The sequence below is a fragment of the Crinia signifera genome, chromosome 6 (assembly GCF_055691185.1).
Source record: "Crinia signifera chromosome 6, ASM5569118v1, whole genome shotgun sequence".
NCBI lineage: Eukaryota > Metazoa > Chordata > Amphibia > Anura > Myobatrachidae > Crinia > Crinia signifera.
In genome coordinates, this window is record NC_139222.1 from 228,912,870 (window position 1) to 228,935,404 (window position 22,535).

General features: G+C 44.7%; 2 protein-coding genes across 8 annotated transcripts in view; one reads left to right on the plus strand and one right to left on the minus strand.

Annotated features, from left to right (window-relative positions):
• PTEN (phosphatase and tensin homolog) overlaps positions 1-8,256 on the minus strand; it is a 64,635-nt gene extending 56,379 nt beyond the window's left edge. For all 4 annotated transcript variants that reach the window (XM_083149063.1, XM_083149061.1, XM_083149062.1 and 1 more), the window contains exon 1: positions 8,040-8,256. In XM_083149063.1, coding sequence (XP_083005189.1) covers positions 8,040-8,118 — 79 coding nt within the window. In that variant the 5' untranslated portion in view covers positions 8,119-8,256. The remainder of the gene's footprint in view (positions 1-8,039) is intronic.
• Positions 8,257-9,680: 1,424 nt separating this feature from the next.
• LOC146009057 (uncharacterized) overlaps positions 9,681-22,535 on the plus strand; it is a 77,322-nt gene continuing 64,467 nt past the window's right edge. For all 4 annotated transcript variants that reach the window (XR_014444605.1, XR_014444604.1, XR_014444606.1 and 1 more), the window contains exons 1-2: positions 9,681-9,962; positions 13,411-13,491. Coding sequence is in view for 1 of the 4 variants with exons in the window: in XM_083149064.1 (XP_083005190.1) it covers positions 9,883-9,962; positions 13,411-13,491 (161 nt within the window). In the remaining 3 variants the exon portion in view is untranslated. The remainder of the gene's footprint in view (positions 9,963-13,410; positions 13,492-22,535) is intronic.

The window sequence follows — 22,535 nt, forward strand, 5'->3', positions numbered from 1 at the left end:
AATGCCGGGCTGGTGACGTCACCGGAAGGTGGGGTCGGGTGGCGCTTGGAGATGAGAGCATCTCCCAGCGCCAGCTTTTGCACTTTAGCGACTCGGACCCTGGTCGCATCGACCCGTTTCCCGTTTACACTACACAGTGACCCGAACACATGTTCAACCCTGGTCGCTACCTGGGTAGAAGTGCCGGGTCTGACGACCTGGGTTATTTCTACAGGGAGCGTTTCCACCTGCCTAAAATCCCGGGTTTTGCATGCTCCCGTGCAAAAACCTGGGATATTTAGCCTAGTGGAAAAGGGGTACTAGATGGCAACACTGGAAGAATTTCATCCATTGCCTCCCTTTAGCCCCATAAACACTAGGTAATAAACATCTGCAGTCAATCTTTAACCGCTCTCACCAGCCTGCCCAATAACAAATAGTTTTATCAGATCATACTATTATTATCTATTACCAGTTTTTTTATATAGCGCTGGGCTCGACAAAACCCCGGTCGCCAGGGCGACCAGAATTTCCTCCCTGGCGACCAGAGGCGATAGGATGCAGCAGCAGTATCATAGCATCTCAGCTCCTGCCTAAGGAGTCCATACAGCCGTGGATAGTAGTGTGCTTCTCCCCTCCCCCTGCAGCATATCGGAGGTCCGCAACCCCCCCAGAGAGCCTCCTGAGCAGTGTTCCACTCCCCATTGCTGGGACCTGTTCAGCGGCACTTTGGCCCACCGGCCGGCCCCATAGTCACCTCAGCGGGCTGTGCTATAGTCCTATAGTGCTATAGGGGGGGGGGGGGGGGGGGAATTGCCTGTCAGTGGAGATCACCAGTTAGAAACCCCAGCCCCTGCAATTAGAGCAAGAGAATCTGGTCAGCATATCTTTTACACCCTGCCCCCTCCCTCCCGCTCTCTTGCACATCATGCATTATGGCATGCGTAAAGTTTTGGTGCACGCAGTCGATAATTTATCATTTATCTGGCTCCTACATTTTCATCCTGGCTCCTAGATTTTAAATAAATTTGTCGAGCCCTGATATAGCACTTTTACAGAGCCATTCACATAAGTCCTTGCCTCAGTGGAGCTTACGCTTTATACTCCCTACCACATGTACACACACGGGTTGATATTTGTTGGGAGCCAATAATCTATCAGTTTATTTTTGGATTGTGGGATAAAACAGGAGTACAGGGAAACCATACAAACTCCACACAGTGCCACTGTGGGAATCAAAACCATGACCTCAGTGCTGTGAGGCAGTAATGCCAACTATTACATTGTCCATGCTCCTCTGTTGTGGTCAATATGGGAAGAGTGGGGTTTGGGTGCCCAAACAGCACTTTAGGCACTCGCATCCATTAGTTTATACAGCTAAAACTGGGTATTTAGGGTCGGTGTTTGTATAAAAAAAAAATGTCATCACCTTGCCACTTTAATGGGAAATCAGGCACACAACTTAACCTGTGGCTGCTACTAGATGACATCTGACAGAGCGATTAAATAGGTTTGTTCAGGTGCAAACAGCCACATTTTGTGTTCCTTTACAGAGACTAACTGAATTTTCTGCTTTATTTCTACAGCACACATTAGTTATACCTTAAATAGTACTCTCTGAAGAATCCAATCTCCTTCCATTTCCCTGTTAGAAATCTGGCTCTTGGTAGATGCATTGGCTCCATGCCTGTACATAGCTTCTATGAGCATGGTTACCTGATCACTTTAGTCTAAACACTCATCCAACCATTATAAAAATACAAAGTACATGTGCAGCTAGCCATTTGCCATTGAAGGAATAAATATTATCGCTTCAGACATAAATTAAACTAAAGAGGTTCTTTAATGTTGACCTTCATGGAGCAGCTATGAACCTGACACTTCAGGAGTAGAAAATGGAAAATAAAAAGCTTTGAAACATACCGGAAAATTTAAATCCGTAAATTTGAGTTTAAAAAATAAAATGTTAGGGGGACATGCACAGGAGCACTTATTTGTTGTTTTCTAAAGGCCCCCATAAACTAAACGATTTTGGGACGATTTCATCCGATTTCGGCACTTTGGGCCGATAACCGGATGAAATCGCCCCAAAATCGCAGGTGTGTGATGTATGATCCGATCCGCGGTCCCGTGCGCATCGGACCAGATCAGGGAGGTCGGACGGTCAGCACATAAGATCATCCGACCTCCCTGTATGCTATGCATATGCCTGCCCACCTGTCAGGCATATGCATGCAGACACCGGGGGGCGGGGGAGCACGGCGGGCAGACACACTGACCTGGCCGGCATGCTGTGATCACAAATAGCAGCGCTGCCGCACGGGACGCACAGTGGCGGCTATTCGATTTTTAAAATACCTGTCAAATGACCGGCCGTTCTGTGATTGGCTGAGGCACCCGCCGGGAACTCATTTGTGAGCCGCCGCCCGCCCCAACTACTGCCGCTGCCCGCCCCACTGCTCCTCACCGCCCTGCAGCTCCCCATTTGTTTTACATGTGATAAATCGCAAGCGATTTATCACATGTAAAAACTGGCTCATCAAGTGCCAAATTGTATGTGAGCCTCCCGGGGAGCAGCCGGGCGGCTCACAGGAGAATTGGGTCTGACTTGTCCTAAGGACAAGTCGGTCTAATGTATGGGGGCCTTAAGAAATCTGTCTATAACGCTTATGCTTAGTGTACTCCCCATAGTGATAGCAGTCCCGCACATCACAACCGCCCTCTCAGAACATGCCGTCAAGAGCTAAATAGATTACCTACATTTGTATAGAGAACACAGTTAGCACAGATCACCCCTACACACTGTGTATGGGCGACTTCACCACCGGGGAAATTGCTTGCCCAACATCGCCACCTGTGTATGGGGCTTAAGACCCTCTTTCTTGAGAAGAGCATATACCCTTCATAGTATAGTAGGTTAACCAATTAAGTCATGGTTATTTCACCAATAAGACATTATTAGTCATCGGTCCATTCTATATTCCTATCACTCCTGCATCTTGTAGTGCAAGAAAAATAGTGAACATAACTAATTAAAATCAATTCCAAAATACATCTACAGGGAGAAGTCAATTTCCAAACTAGATGTAGCTCTCAGGTTGAGGACCCAGAGTTATTCAATGGACAGCATCACACCAGCACTTTGCGTTAAGAGTTGCCATTTACCATGACTAATGCCCAGCACTTAGTTGGGATAAACAGCATTTCATGACTTAAGTTCTGGGCACGATGCTGTTAGCCGGACATTAATGGACCATAGCTTCTATTTATTGTCATTATATGGTAATATTCCAAATCATCAGCTCAAGTGTCCAAACAGACACACACGGAAGACCAACCCAACCACCAAGCATCGGCAATATACAGTCAAATCTGGTAAAAACATATAAAGACAACATGTCTGACCAAATGGATCACAGCCAAATATTCTGCTTTAGGTGGTAGCAATCTGGCAAGCATATCAAAGAATCAGACCAGCATTATGGCTTTGAGAGTAATCAATTAAAATAGCCTCTGGCTACAGTCAGATTTTTGAACAAATTAAAAAAACAACTAAAGAAAAGATTTTCTTCTAAGATGTTTAAGCAGAATGTTCAATATTCTGAAGCATTTCACAAAAATGGAAAGGTACTGTTTTTTCTTTCCTGTTTAGGGCATGCCAAACCCCAATTCCCTACTAGCCATTAAGACACGAACGTAACTGAAGGACTACACAACGCTTGAAAAGGAAAGTCAGTTACTGAAAATTTCCTTTAGAATATGTTCCAAACAAACCTGAAAGGCGAGAATCAAAGGCTGGGTATTCCAGTATGAAGAATGCAGCTGATCAGGTGAAGAAGGTAAAAAAAAGTCTGCTTTATTTTTATTTCAGCACATTCACTTAGCTTTAAAAAAAAAAAAAAACACTCACTGGCAGCATGTTGCCAAAGCTAGAATTAACATGTAGCCCATTTTATGATGCAGCATATCACGGAATTTTAGCAATGGAAAGCCTTGCTACGTTCGAACAAATTCAACAAAAAAAAGACAATTAAAAAAAAGCAAAAGAGCCACAATTACTTAAACAAAGCTAGTCATAAATCTGACCTAAGTCCAATACATAGTATCTAAACTGCTTGTCTCCAGTCCTATTTATATATAGAAACAATCTTTCAACAGAATACAAGAAAACAACTTATTGTTATCAATGTGTCCAAACAAAAATACTACAGACACTGCTGTTTACCTCATGGGAGTAAGTGAGTCACAAGCAAGTTCCTCAATGTTTGCAATATTTTACAAACAGTAAAGTGGCATACTCACGGGTGATTTTCACACCTTTCTAAGCAATCTGACTAGATCCCTTATGGGGCCTACATAAGGAGCGATTTGGGGGCATTTTCTAAGCGATTTCACTAGATCGCTTAAAAAATGCTCCTACATCGCTCTGTGTGCGGGCATAGCGCTAGTGTTGCGCGGTTCCACGTGGTGCCATCGTCCAGCGATTAAGTTCCAGCACCCTGGATGTCAATCTCTTTAATCGCCGGTCAGGGCCAATGTTCTCACCAGAGAACACTGTCCCTGAGAGATCACTCAGCGCGACACATCACTGTGGGCGGAGCGATCTTGCTGAGCACCCTGCGAGATCTATCATCGCTCAGCCACATCTCCCCTTGCATAGTCCCCATTAGAAATGTAGCACTGATCGCATGTGTATAGCCCCGGGCGACAGCGATGTGCGGTACCACGTGTCGCCAATGCCTGCAGGGAAAGAGTGTTTGCGCTGTCTTTCCTGCTACATCATAGGCTTTGCTTATCAGCAATAGGCAAAGCCACGCGCTACACAGATTGCAGTGTGCATTGCGGATGTACCAAGATGTGTGCTGAGCGATCGTGCTTAAGCCAGTTGCTCTGCACGGAGGCTGGGTCACTCAGTGTGTACGGGGCTTAAGGCCACAAAAGGATATGAACACTTACATGGCACAAATGTTCTCATGTACTTCTACAAGGAGAAGCCTATACTTGCGACGAGGCCTCAAACAAACTTCCATGAATTGCTATTGCTTTAACAGTTTTAGCTCAAAACATTTCAAACATGTCAAGTTTGTAACGGTTTCTGCTGGCTCCCCCCATACAATAGCCATAGCAATAGCATAAAAGCCACAATGCATTCAGGAGAAGATGCAAACTAGAAACTATCGCAACACTAGATAAAATGGTACTAGGTATGGTTTCAGATCAGGTTACAAGCAAATATCTAGCAAACTGCACATAACCATTAGTGAGGTTCGCTTAGGAGAAAGAGGTGACGTCCTTAGGTATTCTGGACAGATTTCATTCTTATGCTGGGCACACATTGGGTGATTTCCCATGGCCGACAATAGCTTATATCGGCAGTGCCACAGGATAACGATATGGACTGTACACACTGTATGGAGCAGGGGGCTTGAGTGACGATTCCTATCCCAGTGATGTACACACAGTCGCTAACAATATTGTCAGATTAAGCTGTTTGATGAGGGTGCCGCCACACATTAACAATATTGACTGTACACACTGGAGATGATATACACATATTATCATCAATGTAGTTGATATATAGCCAAGTGTGCACCCAGCTTAAGAGGAGTGAAGCATCAAGTTCCTGAGTGGTAGACATGAGTGACACTTGTAGTGAACTCTATTTAATGGGAATACTTTGCACAGTTGGTGAATACACCTAATGATGTAGCAGCAAGTATAGCCAACATGATATGCTTTACCAGCTGAGCTACTCATCCAATACCAGCAGCCTTTTCACCCGCCACAGCTACAGGCATATTGCAATACAGCTGTATTCGTTTTTTGTGTGGGAGGAGGGGAGGGGGAGTTTACAAACTTTTGCAGGACTAAGCAGCCACATGAGCAATTGTAAAGAGTAAAATAAAACCCTTGCACCCTTGAGGAATAGACACAAACTTAAAATGTAAATGCTAAAGCAAAATACCTTCAGAATAAGAAAGTTACACAAACTAAAAATCAATCCACATTTGAAGTTACAAAACAAAATAACTCTAAACATTGTTTTTACATGAAGGCCAAATTCAATTTAACGGTTTGTTGCATGAGAATTGAAAAAAAAAAAAAAAATCCAGTTCCAAGACCTAAAATCTTAGTGTAATGTTAAAAAAAAAAAAAAAAGTTCATTTCTACTGAAACTATACAATAAAATATGCACAGTAGTTAGGACACTGCTTCACAGTAGACCTCAGACTATGACGTCACCAATGTATTTTCAATTTAAATGGTAAAAAGTTAAATGGTAACAAAAAACCCCCACAAATATAGGAAATGCAGACTGCTGGAAATAAACAATAATACTTTAAAACGGATGCTGCTAATCAGCTTCATAATGGCAGAATAAAAAAAAAAAGGAGCACTTAATCAAAATGAAAAAATAAAATAAAACCGGTTTCAAATTTGATTCGTAGCAGCTAAAGGTTTCAGTTCAGCAGCTTTTCTTTCTACCAAGGGAACAAAAAAAATAACTGCAAGGTGTCTGATGCAATCCTTGTACGTGCAACCTTAATTTTCATCTTAATCTGATCTATGACTGAGCTCTGGCCTAAAAATACATTGTAATTCTGCTTCCCTGTTCTTAAATGATATGAAACAGCCGATGATCTAGACAGATTGACATACATTTTAAAAACTATTCCTTAGGACCTCATGCCACCACTTAAGAATAACAAAATGTATCTTACCAGATATTAAAGAGGGCAATGAAAAGGTTGCATAATACTACAAAAGATAGCAGCACATAGACAGGATTTTATGCTTGAAAAGCTCCATTTTAGTTAGAAAAAAAGGGTAGTGACTACCACTATATAGGTGTCTGGATAGATGTGCTGTAATTCAGTGGAGGCTGACTCATTCAACTTATATTAGACCTCAGGTGATGGGTACTTCCTGACATTCCCCAGTAATCGGACTCTATGGGACCATACAGAGCCACACTCGTGTCAAGAAGGCCAGGATATTAATCTAATTTACCAACACAGGCTGGCGATAAAGGAATATTAATTTCTGATGACGTCATTGTTTCAAAGCCAAATGTTACAATATTTCCAAACCGAAAACCTGGAGGAAACAATAGGTTTCCATGCTGTGATTTGGGCATTGCACACTGGTTTTATTTTTAAACAGGTCAATAGAAGACTGATGCATGAGATCTAAGCTTCAGAAGAAAAATAGATTGTGGTGATAAAATCCGGTAACATGAAATACTTTGATTCGTATCAAGACTTAAAACAGATCACGCAGCCTTTGAACATATGGCATACCTAAACGTTCTGCAACATGCACATGTAGAACATCAATGCGAATGCTACAATATTTAAAAACCTTGTAAGCCTTCTCATATTAAGGCATCCCATAAACATGCCATGCATACAAACTAGCAAAAAATAATGGCACCCTAAAGCCCTATAATTCCAATGGCAAAATGCTGGGTGGGTACAAGGCACCAAAAAGACTACTACAACAGATGACAAACTAAGATCTCCAAACACTGGCAAGGTGCAGATCATCTTGGCACACCTAAAATATTGACCCAGGACCATTGACTCAAGTGTAATCCAATGACTAACATCACCATCTAAAGGGTTGTATGCAACAAATGACTGATATTTAACCCTCTCTGTGCCGGGAGGGCCAGTGCTCCTTAAGACACATACCAGGTTATATACATTACCCTAGCCAAATACTTTTAAATCCATTGTTACTTGACTGACATACTTGGCAAACCCATTGGCCTCCATACATACTCCGCATCTAGTCCTAGACAGCCATGCCTGATGCAAACCAGTCCAAGATGGATCCAATTACTAGAATTCACTGGAGTAGGTAGACCCTTCAAGCAATGTAATTTTCCAAAAGCAACCATCATCTCCAACACTGCCCCAGGCAGTTTCCCAGCACCCCATCCCAGGTCTCCCCATGCCCCTGGTGCAAGGGTGCCCAGCAGTGAGCCCTGCCAGTTACCCCAGGCTGGGCAAGAGACGGATGGGGGGAATCAGATAGAGAGCTACATAAAGGGATACATGTCAAGTCCAAGTCGAAGCCATCCTCCTGGTATCGCCTTTTGTTCCTGCTGACGAACTCCTTGATGATGGCGGTCATGTCGGGGAGCCTGGGGGTGGGGAAGAAGGAGGAGAGGGGGGCTGAGAGGTGCTGCTGCTGGTGGGGGGCGGCAGCAGCAGCAGCCCCTGCTCCGTAATCTGCCTCCTCTGCCCGGCCGCTCAGGTCCCCTCTCCGCCCCCTTCTCCTCCTCCTGGTGCTACTGCTCCGGGGGCTGCCCGGGGAGGCCAGAGTATGGCCGGGAGGGGACAGGGGGCAAATGGGGGGGATGCGGCCTGCCGCTCCGGGCCGTTCACAACGATGCAGTCCCGAGGTCCCCAGCAATGGCAGCCCCGTCTTCGATTGCAGCTCGGGGTACACGGGCACCTCCCGGGCGCCCCCTCCACCCTGCACGGGCTCGCTCTGCTTATCCTGCCTGCGGGGAAGCCGTATGTCCCGGCCCGATGCTTCCTGCTTCTCGCGGCTGCTCCTGGCCGCTGGACCGTTAGACAGCCGGTGAGGGAAGGACCGGTCTGGTCGGTGCAGGAGCCCGCCTGCCGCGTCTCATGTCTCCGCCGCCACCGCTTCTGCTGCTGCACGTTCAAGCTCCCATCATGGCTTCCCTCCGAGACGAGTCAGCGAGGAAGCTTTGCGTATCCCTCCGCAGTCTCTTCTGTGCTCGTATCCTTCCGCTGGCTATATAGTCCGCGCCACATCACCCCCCCATCAGTCGCTTTACCGTACAACTTCGCCGACCCCTTTAGGCTTCAGGGCGACTGCTTGAGTGCCGGCCGGTCCTTAGTAACATGGGCGCGAGTCAGGGCAATAGGTATTCACCAGCGAAGGAAGACAAACCCAAGTTTTGGGCGGATGGATATTGTAGTCACAGCTAGGGACTATTTTTGTTCCATGAGGAGGGGGGGGTCACGTGGTGTAGAAGAGGGGAACTTTAGCAAAATGTCATTTTTTTTTTTTTTTTACTTTATTCCCCTCTTTTCCTATGCAGGAAGATAAAAGAGGCCTTTCTGTGTTTCTCTACAGCTTTGAGGGGAAGGTCTATCTTTTGGCAACCATCATGTACTGATCGTTCATGTAACTGTATGTAATGCATGTGTGTGTGTGTATATATATATATATATGTAGGCAATAATCCGCGTCACTCAAGGGGTCTTGGATAAAGAAATATTTATAGAACAACGTAAATCAATCCATGTGCAACAAAGCCGACGTTTCAGTGCCAGCAAGCACTTTTGTCCATACTTGCCTACCCTCCCGCATTTAGCGGGAGTCTCCCGTTTTTGCAATCCTCCTCCCGCTCCCCCGCAAATCCCTCGGTTCCTCCCGGTTTTTGTCCCAGCCACCCCCCCCCCCCCCCCCCCAAAAAAAAAAATTGACTGCGCATGCGCAAACATGTTTCGGGGGTCTCGGACTGAATGCGCGACGTCATAACATTGATTAAGCCGGCTACCGCGGGGTTGTATGTGAGTGGGTAGCCGTGGAGCGTGCGGCTGAAACAAGCGGCAGCAGCGGGAGCCGGGAAGCGCACGGAGAGGAGCAGCAGCATTAGACTGTGGCAGTGAGTGAGCCGGGCAGCGGCGGCAGCAGTAAGTATAACTGTCTGACTCTGTAGCCTCTCTCCCCCACCCAGGGCCGTCTTCCCTCTCCTCCGCGCTGCCCTGTCATAGTACTGTAGTTTTATTATAGACAGGCAGCGGCGTCTTCCTGGACCCCCCCTCCTATCAGTGTGTGTGACTGTGAGCACCAATGCCGCCCCCTGCCCTGTCTCCGGCTTCATGATCTGAACACAGGAAGTTCAAGTCACATGTCATGCAATGGAGGAGCCCAGCAGCAGAGGAGAGCAGTAACCACACACCGCAGGAGCACAGACTTGGTCAGCAGGGGCTCAGGTAAGGTGTCACTAATGTTTGCTGTGGGAAGGGGGGTCAGTAATGTTTGCTGGAGGGGGTGTCAGTAGTGTTTGCTCAGGGGGTATCAGTAATGTTTGCTGGGGGGGGGGGGGGGGGTGTTTGTCAGCAAAGTTTGCTGAGGGGGGGGGTTTGTCAGCAATGTTTTCGGGGGGGGGGGGGGGTTGTCAGTAATGTTTCCTGGGGGCGGGTTGTCAGTAATGTTTCCTGGGGGGTTTCAGTAAAGTTTGCGGGGGGGGGGGGGGGGGGTGTTGTCAGTAATGCAGTAATGCTTGATTGGGGGGGCAGTAAATCTTGCTGGGGAAAAAGGCTCAGTAATGTTTGCTGGAGGGGGTGTCAGTAATTTTTTCTGGTGGGGTTGTCAGTGGTGTTTGGGGGGGGGGTTGTCAGTAGTGTTTGCTGGTGGGGTTGTCAGTAGTGTTTGCTGGTGGGGTTGTCAGTGGTGTTTGCTGGTGGGGTTGTCAGTGGTGTTTGCTGGTGGGGTTGTCAGTAGTGTTTGCTGGGGGGTTTCAGTAATGTTTGCCAGAGGGGTCAGTAATGTTTGCTAGCGGGGTCTGTCAGTTATGTAAATCCCAATGCACACACCTCCTCTCCTCCTCTGCACCCCTGTGTATGTAGTTAACAGGGTCTGCATGGCACTGGTGGTTGTGGAGGTGTCACACTTACCTGTGCTACTGCTTGCATTGGAGAAGTTGTGATCAACTTTTTCTATAGCCTATGGCTGTGTGACTATGGGCGGGATGTATTAAAATACATCGCCGTGCCACTGCAGCGATGCTATTGCATATGTATTAACATATGTGATTAGCATCGCAATGCGGGTCTCCGTCACCTCCCTAGGCTCTCCTCACTCCCCCCATGGCTGGAAGCCTAAGCAGGCTGTCCCTGGTGCCTCCTTCTCCCCCCTGCAGCCAGAGGAGTTTACCTTCTGGGTCCAGGCTTCCTGGCGGAAGGTAAGCCAGAGGGAGGGGGGTCGGCATATGCAGCGGAGGACGGCGGGTTGCGACTGGCGGAAATAAGAAGCCCATAGGCTTCTATAGGGTATCGCCACCCAAAGGTGGCAATACCTTGGCCGGCGAAAACACGGGTCTTTTTTTTTTTTTTTTTTTGAGTTTTAATATTTTATTAGGTTTCAAAGGTCAGATCATTAAAACAAGCCAAAAAAGTGGGGCTGCAATTAGCTTTGCTCACTTCTCTGACAAGGCTGGCTAGTGTCACACATTTTTTTTACTTTCTCCAGTTATACAGCATTAAAAAGCAAAGACTGCTTTTTAGTTGCTCCCTGAAGTATCATTAATTGTAAGCTTAATACTAGAAAAAGGGTTTTTATGCGCCAGTCGCACAAGACAAGTGAATTTTTATAAATGTACGGGAACCCCTATTACATAACAGATTTATTACTGGAACTCGTTCCTGAATAGTAACAAGTATATGTAGGGGGTGCTACCACAGGACACTGATAGAGACAATTATTGTTAAGAAAGGAAAGGATGTCACTGGAGTGGTGCACTAAGTAGAAAGAAAAACTAAACACTTAAAAAGTAACTTTTAATGAGAATAGCTGATAAAATGTTGCGAAATATAGACTAAAATAAAACATGTAAGACACAGACAGTGTGGTTAAAAGGATACCAAATCCTCGCACAGTGTTCCCCACTGATCAGCCGTCCTCTTATGTTTATTAATTCTCCTAGTTTAAATTGGTGCGCGTTTGTTTATATATATATACACAGATTTAATTTTATCACAAGTCTCACAAGTGCAATGTGTACACGGGAATCTCAGTCATAGATTTCTGTATATAATTGCGACAATGCAGTTACAAATGTGTGTGGTAGGTGTTTCACATATGCAGAGCAGGGAATACAGCTCGGAGCCAGAGGTACAAGGCAACGTGAACGTATTTCTCTGACGCTGGCAGGGTTCAGATTTAGGCAGTCCAATCCAAACGCTGGCTATTATGTCAGCGCTGGGGTTCCCGGCTATCTGCTGAGACCCGCCGCTACTGCTTGTCGAGGGGGTGTCTGGAGCGTACCGGACTGTCAAATGCTGACGCTGCCGGTCAGACACTGCCCTGTCAGGAGCTGCGATGAGTGGCGCCACCACACCGCTTCTAGAGCTCCACAGACTCACTGGAGAGTGACGTCCGTTCAAGGGTTCGCACCAATTAAGCTAGACATATACGAAATACATTTCAAGAGGGGAAGGGAGGCAGGGGGTTTACACTGCGGATGCAGTCGGTCTGCGTACGCTTCGCAGTTAAGCTTCGTAGGACCAACCTGACATAGGTACGGAAGCCTATTTATACCAATTCATTCATGCATATTCATTGGGGCATGTCTGTGGGCGTGTGGTAATTGGATACGCCCATAAGTTAATGGTATGGAGATAAGCGCTATATCACATATATGTATATTGGGTTCACTCTCGGATGGTATATGGTGACAACAGACGTGTGATTTTATCATATGTAAGGAGCTATGGTTCTAATGCACACGGAGTAGGTCTTCTGTGAGATCGTGGGGTATGGGGACAAATGGATCCCTTTATACGGCTAAGTGCTACTCCCTAACGCTTTATAGCTAGTATAGATAAAGCACTATTACTGCCTGGTCTCGGGGGGAATAGTATTGTGCAAGCAGTGTATAAATACGCTGTTCGTGGTGAAGAAGTGGATGGGACATACACTTTGCGGTTTTGAATTGTTCCCTTCATGCAATATCGTATCGTGTGTATGGAATATAAGTCAATGGGTTATTTTCCCTATAATACATATAAAGAGATGTTGATACTGTTGTTTTGTGGAACAATTTCTAGCCTAATGCTAGTGTTTATTCATTATCAAAAGCGTGTGAATGATTATAGTAAGTTCGAAGGGAAAAATCCGTCGGGAGGAGAATTCCCCTGTCCATATTCAATGCATGCTTAATGGTCCCCATAGTCGACACGAGGCCTCATCAATAGTTCGTTAAGATGTTAGATCTCACTAAATTGCCCAAGTCACCTAAGTGACATGTATGTCGGCATATGGAGATTAGAGAGAGCCCGTGGACCATGAAGTATGAAAAATGCGCAACAGCGCATGCGTACAGGATGACTTTACTCAAAGGTGATATGCGGGACAGATTATACGAGTTCTTATACATTGTGCAAAGTATAATATATTGGTGGTGGTCTGGGATTTTGAAACCCTTCCTACAGTGTGTATGGAACAGAAGCTCGCTGGTATTGACAGTCTTTTAATCAAAAAAGAATGTATATTAATTACATTGATATTAGTTGAGCGGTAAAGAGGTGCTGAAGAGTGCAGTAAGTTTCATGTGAAACAGGTATCCTATCAGGGAAGTTTAATGCTGTTATTCCGATGAGGCCATGATCCTGATATGACTTAGGTTATAAGATCTGGTTATTTGTCTCCATTTCTGGATAGATCTATGATTGAGCTGCTGGTTTGTCGTGAGGGAAGGGACGTGTGTTCCCTGGTGCCGATCACAGAAGGGCCACCCGGAAGGTAAGTAAAAATAAAAATAGGGTTATACAGTGGTGTACCTTTTGCAGGTCGTGAGGAATGTAGTCCTTCTACATTCAAGGGTAGGTATATTAAAAAAAGGGGAGTTGTGATAGGGTAACCTGCGTTGTAGACACAGGTGGGATAAAGTTGTGAGTACTAGTGTATTGGGTGAAGAATAAAGTCGACATGACTGTGTTGAATAAGTCAACAACAAGACAAAGCATGTGTCTTATGTTGCAATTAGGTGAGATGGGGGGTAGACACAAGTGTCTCCCCGGTGTGATGTAGAAGAAGAGTCCATGACAATGTGGATAGGTGAAAACAAAATGGTAAAACAGCGCTGTCAAGTGCCTAAAACAAACCACAAACTTGTGATAGGGAGGGGAGTGATTTTGTCAAGGATGAGAATGTAAGTGATGGAGGGTACCACTTTGACATGAGTGCTCCAGAGTCAAAGTGCCCAGGAGGGACAGAGTTGAAAGTTTAATATGAATACTTGATGGCTGTGCTAATGTTCATAAGAAGACAGTGTAATTATTTTCTTCATTAAGGCCACCTGGTGACACAGTGCCCATCAAAAAAATTAGTCGAGTTTCCTGTTTGAGGAGTTCCTGGTCCCAGTCTCCTCTTCGTATTCCCATCTCAACTTTCTTCATGCCAAACACTTTTAGCCCTGATGGGTTGCCTGAGTGATGCTTAAGGAAATGCCTGGCTATAGGTGTTAGGGTCTTAAATTTTTCCCGATCCCTAGCAGCATTCCTAATGCTGAGATGGTGTTCGGCAAACCTTTTTTTGAGTGGTCTTCGAGTCTTACCAATATAATGCTTGCCGCAGGGGCATTCCAGATTATATATAACCCCTGCAGTTTCACAATTGATATACTGGTTGATTTTCCACACTTTTTTGTATTTGTCTGTGTAGCTTTGCATGGGGATCATGTGCGAGCACATTTTACATGTCCCGCATTTGTATGAACCTTTTTTTGTTATTTTGGTTCTGGTATCTTTGTCCAGATGGCTGTGGACTAAGATATCCCTAAGGTTGCTGCTCCTCCTCCAACTGATTTCAGTTCTATCCCCCAGGATTTCCTCCAAATCCGGGTCTGTTTTTAAAACATGTATGTGTTTATTGAGTGCTTCTTGCACTCCCCGCCACTCCTGGCAGAAGGTGCCAATGAATCTCACTTTTTCGGGCTGGTCTGTGTTCTTGACTTTGGGAGCAAGAAGAGATTCTCTGTCATATTTGCATACATCTCTTCTGGCCCTCCGTATTGACCTTTTACTGTACCCACGGTGCCTGAGCCTCGTATCAAGTTGGTCGGCCCTTTTGTCATAGACACTGGGTTTGGAGCAATTACGTTTAGTCCGTAAAAATTCTCCTTTGGGGAGACCTTTAATAACCGGTGGGAAGTGAGCACTGTTGTTATGTAAAAGTGAATTAGTGGCAGTTTTTTTGCGAAAGACATCGGTGGATATGGACCCATCCGTTTCGATAGTGATGCGGAGATCTAAGTATTCGACTTCTTTCTGACTTGTATGGAAGGTAAGTCTGAGGTTCAGGTCGTTGTTATTTAACTCTGTGATGAATTCAGTGAACAGACTAATATCCCCTTCCCATACAATCAGCAGGTCATCGATATATCGGAGCCACAATAAAATGTGCTCTGTATATCTCTCATTATGGTCGGTAAACACGTGCTCGCGTTCCCACCACCCCAGGTACAGGTTGGCATACGTGGGGGCACAGGTACTCCCCATCGCAGTCCCCTGCACCTGGAGGTAGAACTTGTCTTCGCACACGAAGTAATTTTTAGTCAGGACAAACCTCAATAGTTGGATAATAAATTCATTTAGGGGTGTGATCAGGTCCATACTCATAAAGTATTTGGAAGCCTGTATACCGTAAGAGTGTATAATACTGGTATACAGGCTCTCTACGTCGCAGGTGATCAACCAGGATTCAGAATTTAAAGTAATATCTTGTATTTTATTTAATACATCCATGGTATCGCGTACGTAGGATGGTAGCGTGGGGACAAATTTTCTGAGGTATTGGTCCACAAATTGTGAGGCCTTCTCTGTAAGTCCTCCCATCCCGGACACAATTGGTCTGCCCGGGGGGTTATCCTCACATTTGTGGACCTTCGGTAGAAGGTATAATGTGGGGATCTTAACCTCTTTTACAGTAAGGAAATCACGCTGGGTTTTGGTAATGACACCCTCCTTAAATGCTGACTCTAACATCTTCTGATATCCCTCCAGATAGTCATTGGTGGGATTGAAGTGGAGTCGCTTATAACATGAGGTGTCCCCCAGTTGGCGTGCCAATTCTTTACGATATTTGTCTGTTGCCCAGAGTACCACATTGCCCCCCTTATCCGAGGGTTTGATGATGGTGTCTTTCCACCCCTGAATTTCCCTGAGGGCTTGTCTCTCTTGTGTATTGAGGTTGTCTTGAGGGTTATGTAATTTTTTGCGGATTTCAATCCTGTCCAGTTCCCTACTAACCAATTCTACATACACTTTTACTTGTGGACATAAAGAAAAGTCAGGTGAAAATGTAGATTTCTTTTTCAATTTGGTAGCAGGGTTGTCTGGATTCACTATCGGTGGGTCCGTGGTGGTTGCTGGTTCATTGTCTTCATAGAGTTCACCCAAGATTTCCAAGGCACTCAAATCCTGAGTATTAAAGAATTGATCAATGCCTGGTTGGGAGAATTCTCTGTCTGACATGTCATTAACCGTTATGTCTCTGGTGATGTTATCCTGCCTTTTTTTGAAGAATTTTTTCAGTAGGAGTTTCCTCCCATACAAGTTAAGATCTTTTTCAAATTCGAATCGATCTAGGGATTTGGATGGGGAGAAGCTGAGGCCCTTGTGTAATAGGGAAATTTGATCATCATTGAGGATGTGGTCAGTGAGATTAATGATTTTGAGGGTGTCATCGGGGACTATCTCCTGTGTCTCCTGACATCCTGGCGGTCCTCCCGCCATTCCCTGGGTCCTCTTTTTGATTTTCTTTTTTCCCCTCCTCGTCCTCCTAAATCCCGCCCCAGATTTTCCCTCAGGTCTCTGGGGCTGACCCCTAAAAAATCACGTCTAGTTCTACTGCTGGGGGTTTGATCTGATTCGTAGTCGGATGACTCCACATCTGAGGTGGTGTATCCCCCATTACCACTGTATGTGGGTGCTTTCCTGTTGTTAGGGTTCCACCTGTATACCTTGTTGGTCTGGAAATCATTTTGGTCCCTCAATAGTTTGTTCTTTTTCCTACTGACAGTTTCTTTCTCTATATTGTCAAGATCTAATTTGATTTTCTGATATGTTTTTTGGAATTTATCCAGGGATTCAAAATTCTTCAATTTTTCACTAAGTACAGTGATCTCTTGTGCATGTTTATTAAGCATGATTTCGGCATGTTTCACCAATATGTTAATAAGACTCAGAGAGCAGGTAGTCAGTGTTCTCTCCCATTCAATTTTAAGTGTCTCATGGGCCAATTCAAAGGATGGAAATACTTTGGGTCTCAAACCTCTTGGGGTTATTTGTTGTTTGATATATGTCTCAAAAGTGGCTTTGTTCCAGAAAGTGCGTGTTTGCTTTGCCAGAGCTGTTTTCAGGGCATATATATCATTTATCCAGTCTTCCTGGGTGGTGTTAATTTGTGATATATCCCTTTCAAGCATAGTCTCTAGGCTTTTTCTGAAATTCATTTGCCTGTTATTGAGCTCCTGGCTCAGGCTGAAGGTTGGCACCATGGGCGTGGGATCGGGGAGTAACGACATGCTTGCTGACGAGTCGTTAGGTGACTATCCGTATTTAATGTCAGGTTATTTTTAAAATTATTTCAAAACCAAGTAAGATATAAACACTCTTAGTGCCGTGCTGACCGGTGCAGGAAGGTGATTTTTACTTCACCATACAATTGGAGCAAGAAAAAGGGTTTTTATGCGCCAGTCGCACAAGACAAGTGAATTTTTATAAATGTACGGGAACCCCTATTACATAACAGATTTATTACTGGAACTCGTTCCTGAATAGTAACAAGTATATGTAGGGGGTGCTACCACAGGACACTGATAGAGACAATTATTGTTAAGAAAGGAAAGGATGTCACTGGAGTGGTGCACTAAGTAGAAAGAAAAACTAAACACTTAAAAAGTAACTTTTAATGAGAATAGCTGATAAAATGTTGCGAAATATAGACTAAAATAAAACATGTAAGACACAGACAGTGTGGTTAAAAGGATACCAAATCCTCGCACAGTGTTCCCCACTGATCAGCCGTCCTCTTATGTTTATTAATTCTCCTAGTTTAAATTGGTGCGCGTTTGTTTATATATATATACACAGATTTAATTTTATCACAAGTCTCACAAGTGCAATGTGTACACGGGAATCTCAGTCATAGATTTCTGTATATAATTGCGACAATGCAGTTACAAATGTGTGTGGTAGGTGTTTCACATATGCAGAGCAGGGAATACAGCTCGGAGCCAGAGGTACAAGGCAACGTGAACGTATTTCTCTGACGCTGGCAGGGTTCAGATTTAGGCAGTCCAATCCAAACGCTGGCTATTATGTCAGCGCTGGGGTTCCCGGCTATCTGCTGAGACCCGCCGCTACTGCTTGTCGAGGGGGTGTCTGGAGCGTACCGGACTGTCAAATGCTGACGCTGCCGGTCAGACACTGCCCTGTCAGGAGCTGCGATGAGTGGCGCCACCACACCGCTTCTAGAGCTCCACAGACTCACTGGAGAGTGACGTCCGTTCAAGGGTTCGCACCAATTAAGCTAGACATATACGAAATACATTTCAAGAGGGGAAGGGAGGCAGGGGGTTTACACTGCGGATGCAGTCGGTCTGCGTACGCTTCGCAGTTAAGCTTCGTAGGACCAACCTGACATAGGTACGGAAGCCTATTTATACCAATTCATTCATGCATATTCATTGGGGCATGTCTGTGGGCGTGTGGTAATTGGATACGCCCATAAGTTAATGGTATGGAGATAAGCGCTATATCACATATATGTATATTGGGTTCACTCTCGGATGGTATATGGTGACAACAGACGTGTGATTTTATCATATGTAAGGAGCTATGGTTCTAATGCACACGGAGTAGGTCTTCTGTGAGATCGTGGGGTATGGGGACAAATGGATCCCTTTATACGGCTAAGTGCTACTCCCTAACGCTTTATAGCTAGTATAGATAAAGCACTATTACTGCCTGGTCTCGGGGGGAATAGTATTGTGCAAGCAGTGTATAAATACGCTGTTCGTGGTGAAGAAGTGGATGGGACATACACTTTGCGGTTTTGAATTGTTCCCTTCATGCAATATCGTATCGTGTGTATGGAATATAAGTCAATGGGTTATTTTCCCTATAATACATATAAAGAGATGTTGATACTGTTGTTTTGTGGAACAATTTCTAGCCTAATGCTAGTGTTTATTCATTATCAAAAGCGTGTGAATGATTATAGTAAGTTCGAAGGGAAAAATCCGTCGGGAGGAGAATTCCCCTGTCCATATTCAATGCATGCTTAATGGTCCCCATAGTCGACACGAGGCCTCATCAATAGTTCGTTAAGATGTTAGATCTCACTAAATTGCCCAAGTCACCTAAGTGACATGTATGTCGGCATATGGAGATTAGAGAGAGCCCGTGGACCATGAAGTATGAAAAATGCGCAACAGCGCATGCGTACAGGATGACTTTACTCAAAGGTGATATGCGGGACAGATTATACGAGTTCTTATACATTGTGCAAAGTATAATATATTGGTGGTGGTCTGGGATTTTGAAACCCTTCCTACAGTGCGGACCGGGCTACAACATCATGAACCACATGCAGCTGGCACTGACACTGACACTTGAACGCAACTACTTTCTATACGACGGCAACTTTTACCAACAACAGAGTGGGTGTGCAATGGGGAGCCCAGTAGCCCCTAGCTTCGCTAATATTTTCATGTTTAAAGAAGAACGGGAAAAATTCCTTAATAACCATCTTTTCAACCAATACGTACATATGTTTGTACAATTTATCGATGACCTGTTCCTCTTATGGAATGGACCAGTCGCCTATTTGGAGGAATACTTAACATCCATAAATAACAGCGAATCTCCCATCAAATATACGTATAACATACAACATCAAAGTATTAATTTCTTGGACGTTTTGGTTAGCATTGTGGACGGTAGAATTTAAACTGAGGTGTATGCAAAACCAACAGGTCGCAACACCTTACTGTTATCTTCAAGTCATCATCCCAAACCCCTCAAGAGGGGTCTTCCTAAGTCCCAGTTAATGAGGGTGGCCCGGATATCTAGCACCACTGAAACAGCCATATCAGCCACGAGCGCTGTGGTGGAAAGGTTTCATCATAGAGGATATGAGTTAAAGACCTTGAAGAAGATTCAGCAGGAGGTATTATCCATACCTCGATCTCAATTATTGTCCAATACCACTAAATCCACATCCAAGGTTCTCCCCTGGAAACAACAGTTTACCACTTCCAGTCCAGTGGTCCAAAGAGCGACACGAGCTCTGTGGCCAATTGTAAAAACGGATCCCAATCTACCTGGTCTCCAGTCATTACAACCCCTTTCCTGCTACACCAGGGGACGAAATATCAAAGATATGGTTATGCATACAGATGTCACAGGATTTAAGAACTATGCACCCACGTCCAGCTTTATGAAACGGCAACCTGGATGTTATAAATGCATAAAATGCACTACCTGTAAAAATATGGTTACCAGTCAGACTTTTAAACATCCCCATGGTGAACAGGTATTCCATATACAACATGTGTTGACATGTCAAACTACACATGTCATATATCTACTATACTGTCCATGCAAGCTATATTATGTAGGAAAGACTATTCGCACAGCCAGGATAGGTATGGCCCTACACAGATCTGCCATCAATCAGGCTATACAGACCAACAGATCTGACCAACCGGTAGCCAGACATTGGCTAGAAGCTGGACATTCTATCCAAGACATGAAATTCATCTTAATCAATCATATACCAGCCCCGATTCGGGGAGGGGACAGAGATGGTAATCTTCTCAAGCTCGAATCAAAATGGATCTTTCGCCTGCAAACCATCAGACCGGGAGGTCTGAATGAACGATTCAGCTGGCATACTTTTCTTTAATATTTTCTCTAATAACATTGTCTTTACGTTTTTATGTATCACCATGCTCATATACATTGTTGACATGTATGGTCATGCCCAGCTGCATGTGGTTCATGATGTTGTAGCCCGGTCCGCACGGATCTGACCGGCGGCCAGGGACGGCGTCCTGCACTGTTGCTTGGCAACTAAGTCGGGACTGACGTCAGTGAAAAGCGCCTCTCCCCCGGGAGTGGACGCGACTCACACCCGGCCGCTGGAAGGATCAAGGACGGGTATGTATAAATTCCAGCATTGTCTCGCCGCCGAGCGAGTATGTGTTCTCGCCGCCGTGCGAGTTATTGTTATTATACTATGTGCAGTCTTGACAAAAGTGCTTGCGGGCACTGAAACGTCGGCTTTGTTGCACATGGATTGATTTACGTTGTTCTATAAATATTTCTTTATCCAAGACCCCTTGAGTGACACGGATTATTGCCTACATTTATCCATATCCCACCTGGGGCAGCTGCATTTCATCGTTGGGAGTGCCGGTTCTACACAGAACTATATATATATATATATATATATATATATATATATATATATATATATATATATATATATATATATATATATATATACACACACACACACACACACACAGATAGATAGATACTTACATACACACATACATACACATGTATACATGTATGCACATAGATCAGGGGTTCCCAATCTTTTTCTAATCACGGCACCCTAGAGTATCAGAATTTTTCTAAGGCACCTCTAGGCCCCAAAAAATTAAGTAGATGTGTTTATGGGCCAGATGTTCTAAGCTTCAAAAGTAATAAAATGGAGAGTGATAAACAGCCAGCCAATCAGATCCTACCTGCCATGCCACAGACTGTGTTTGAAAAATGTCAGGCAGGAGCTGATTGGCTGGTTGTTTATCACTCTCTATTTTATCACTTTTGAAGCTTAGTACATCTGGCCCTATATGTGCTTCTTAGGTTCAGTTATGTGGTAAAGGGCAGGATTTGGTTCTGATTGTACACATTTTATGATTGGCAGCCACCAGCACTGGTTTTGTCCAGAAATAATTGATCAGAAATAATTTGAATTGGTCCTGGACGACCAACCCGAGGCACCCCTGCAAGTGTCCCGAGGCACCCCAGGGAGCCTAGGCGCACAGTTTGGGAACCACTGACATAGATACATAAATACATATACACACATCCATACATGCGCACACTTTCATTTAGGGGGTGATATAATAGTGATGGGATGGGACCGATTTGGGGCGAAAACACGTGCACATATTTGCGCATGTGCAGAGGCCCTAATCGAATCCCTTAGCGAGAATCCCACTCGTCGAGGCGTTCGCACAGGTAGGGCAAGGGGGCGTCCCCAGGAAAACAGTGGGCGTTACCCTGGGAACACAGGTGTGGCATTCCCTGCTTGGGCTGGGCAGCTGAAATCACATGATGTCAGCACCCGCCCCCTCTTTGGCAGATTCAGACGGAAATAAAAGTCAGTTTAGACTGACTTTTATTTCCAAATCGGAGAGAAATCATTTGATGGTCGGCAACCATCAAATGATTCCTCTGCCCTTCAGCCACATGCGAGGTGATGCGTACGCGTACTTCCCCTCATATGGTACCAAGGGGATTTGAAGGCAGGGGGTGGGTGTAGTTTATAGCATCACAAAGCAGCATATGTACGCTGCTTAGGGAGGGAAATTTTAAAACATGCATATTTCTGCATAAAAGTGTGCCCAGAGCTTTAAAAAATAAAAAAGATGGCCATGTTTACTCTGTAGTAAAACATTTTACCATCTAACATACATATTGTACAGTTTTCTGCTTTGTACATATATGTTATTGATGATTATTTACTCTTTGGAATGGATAAAA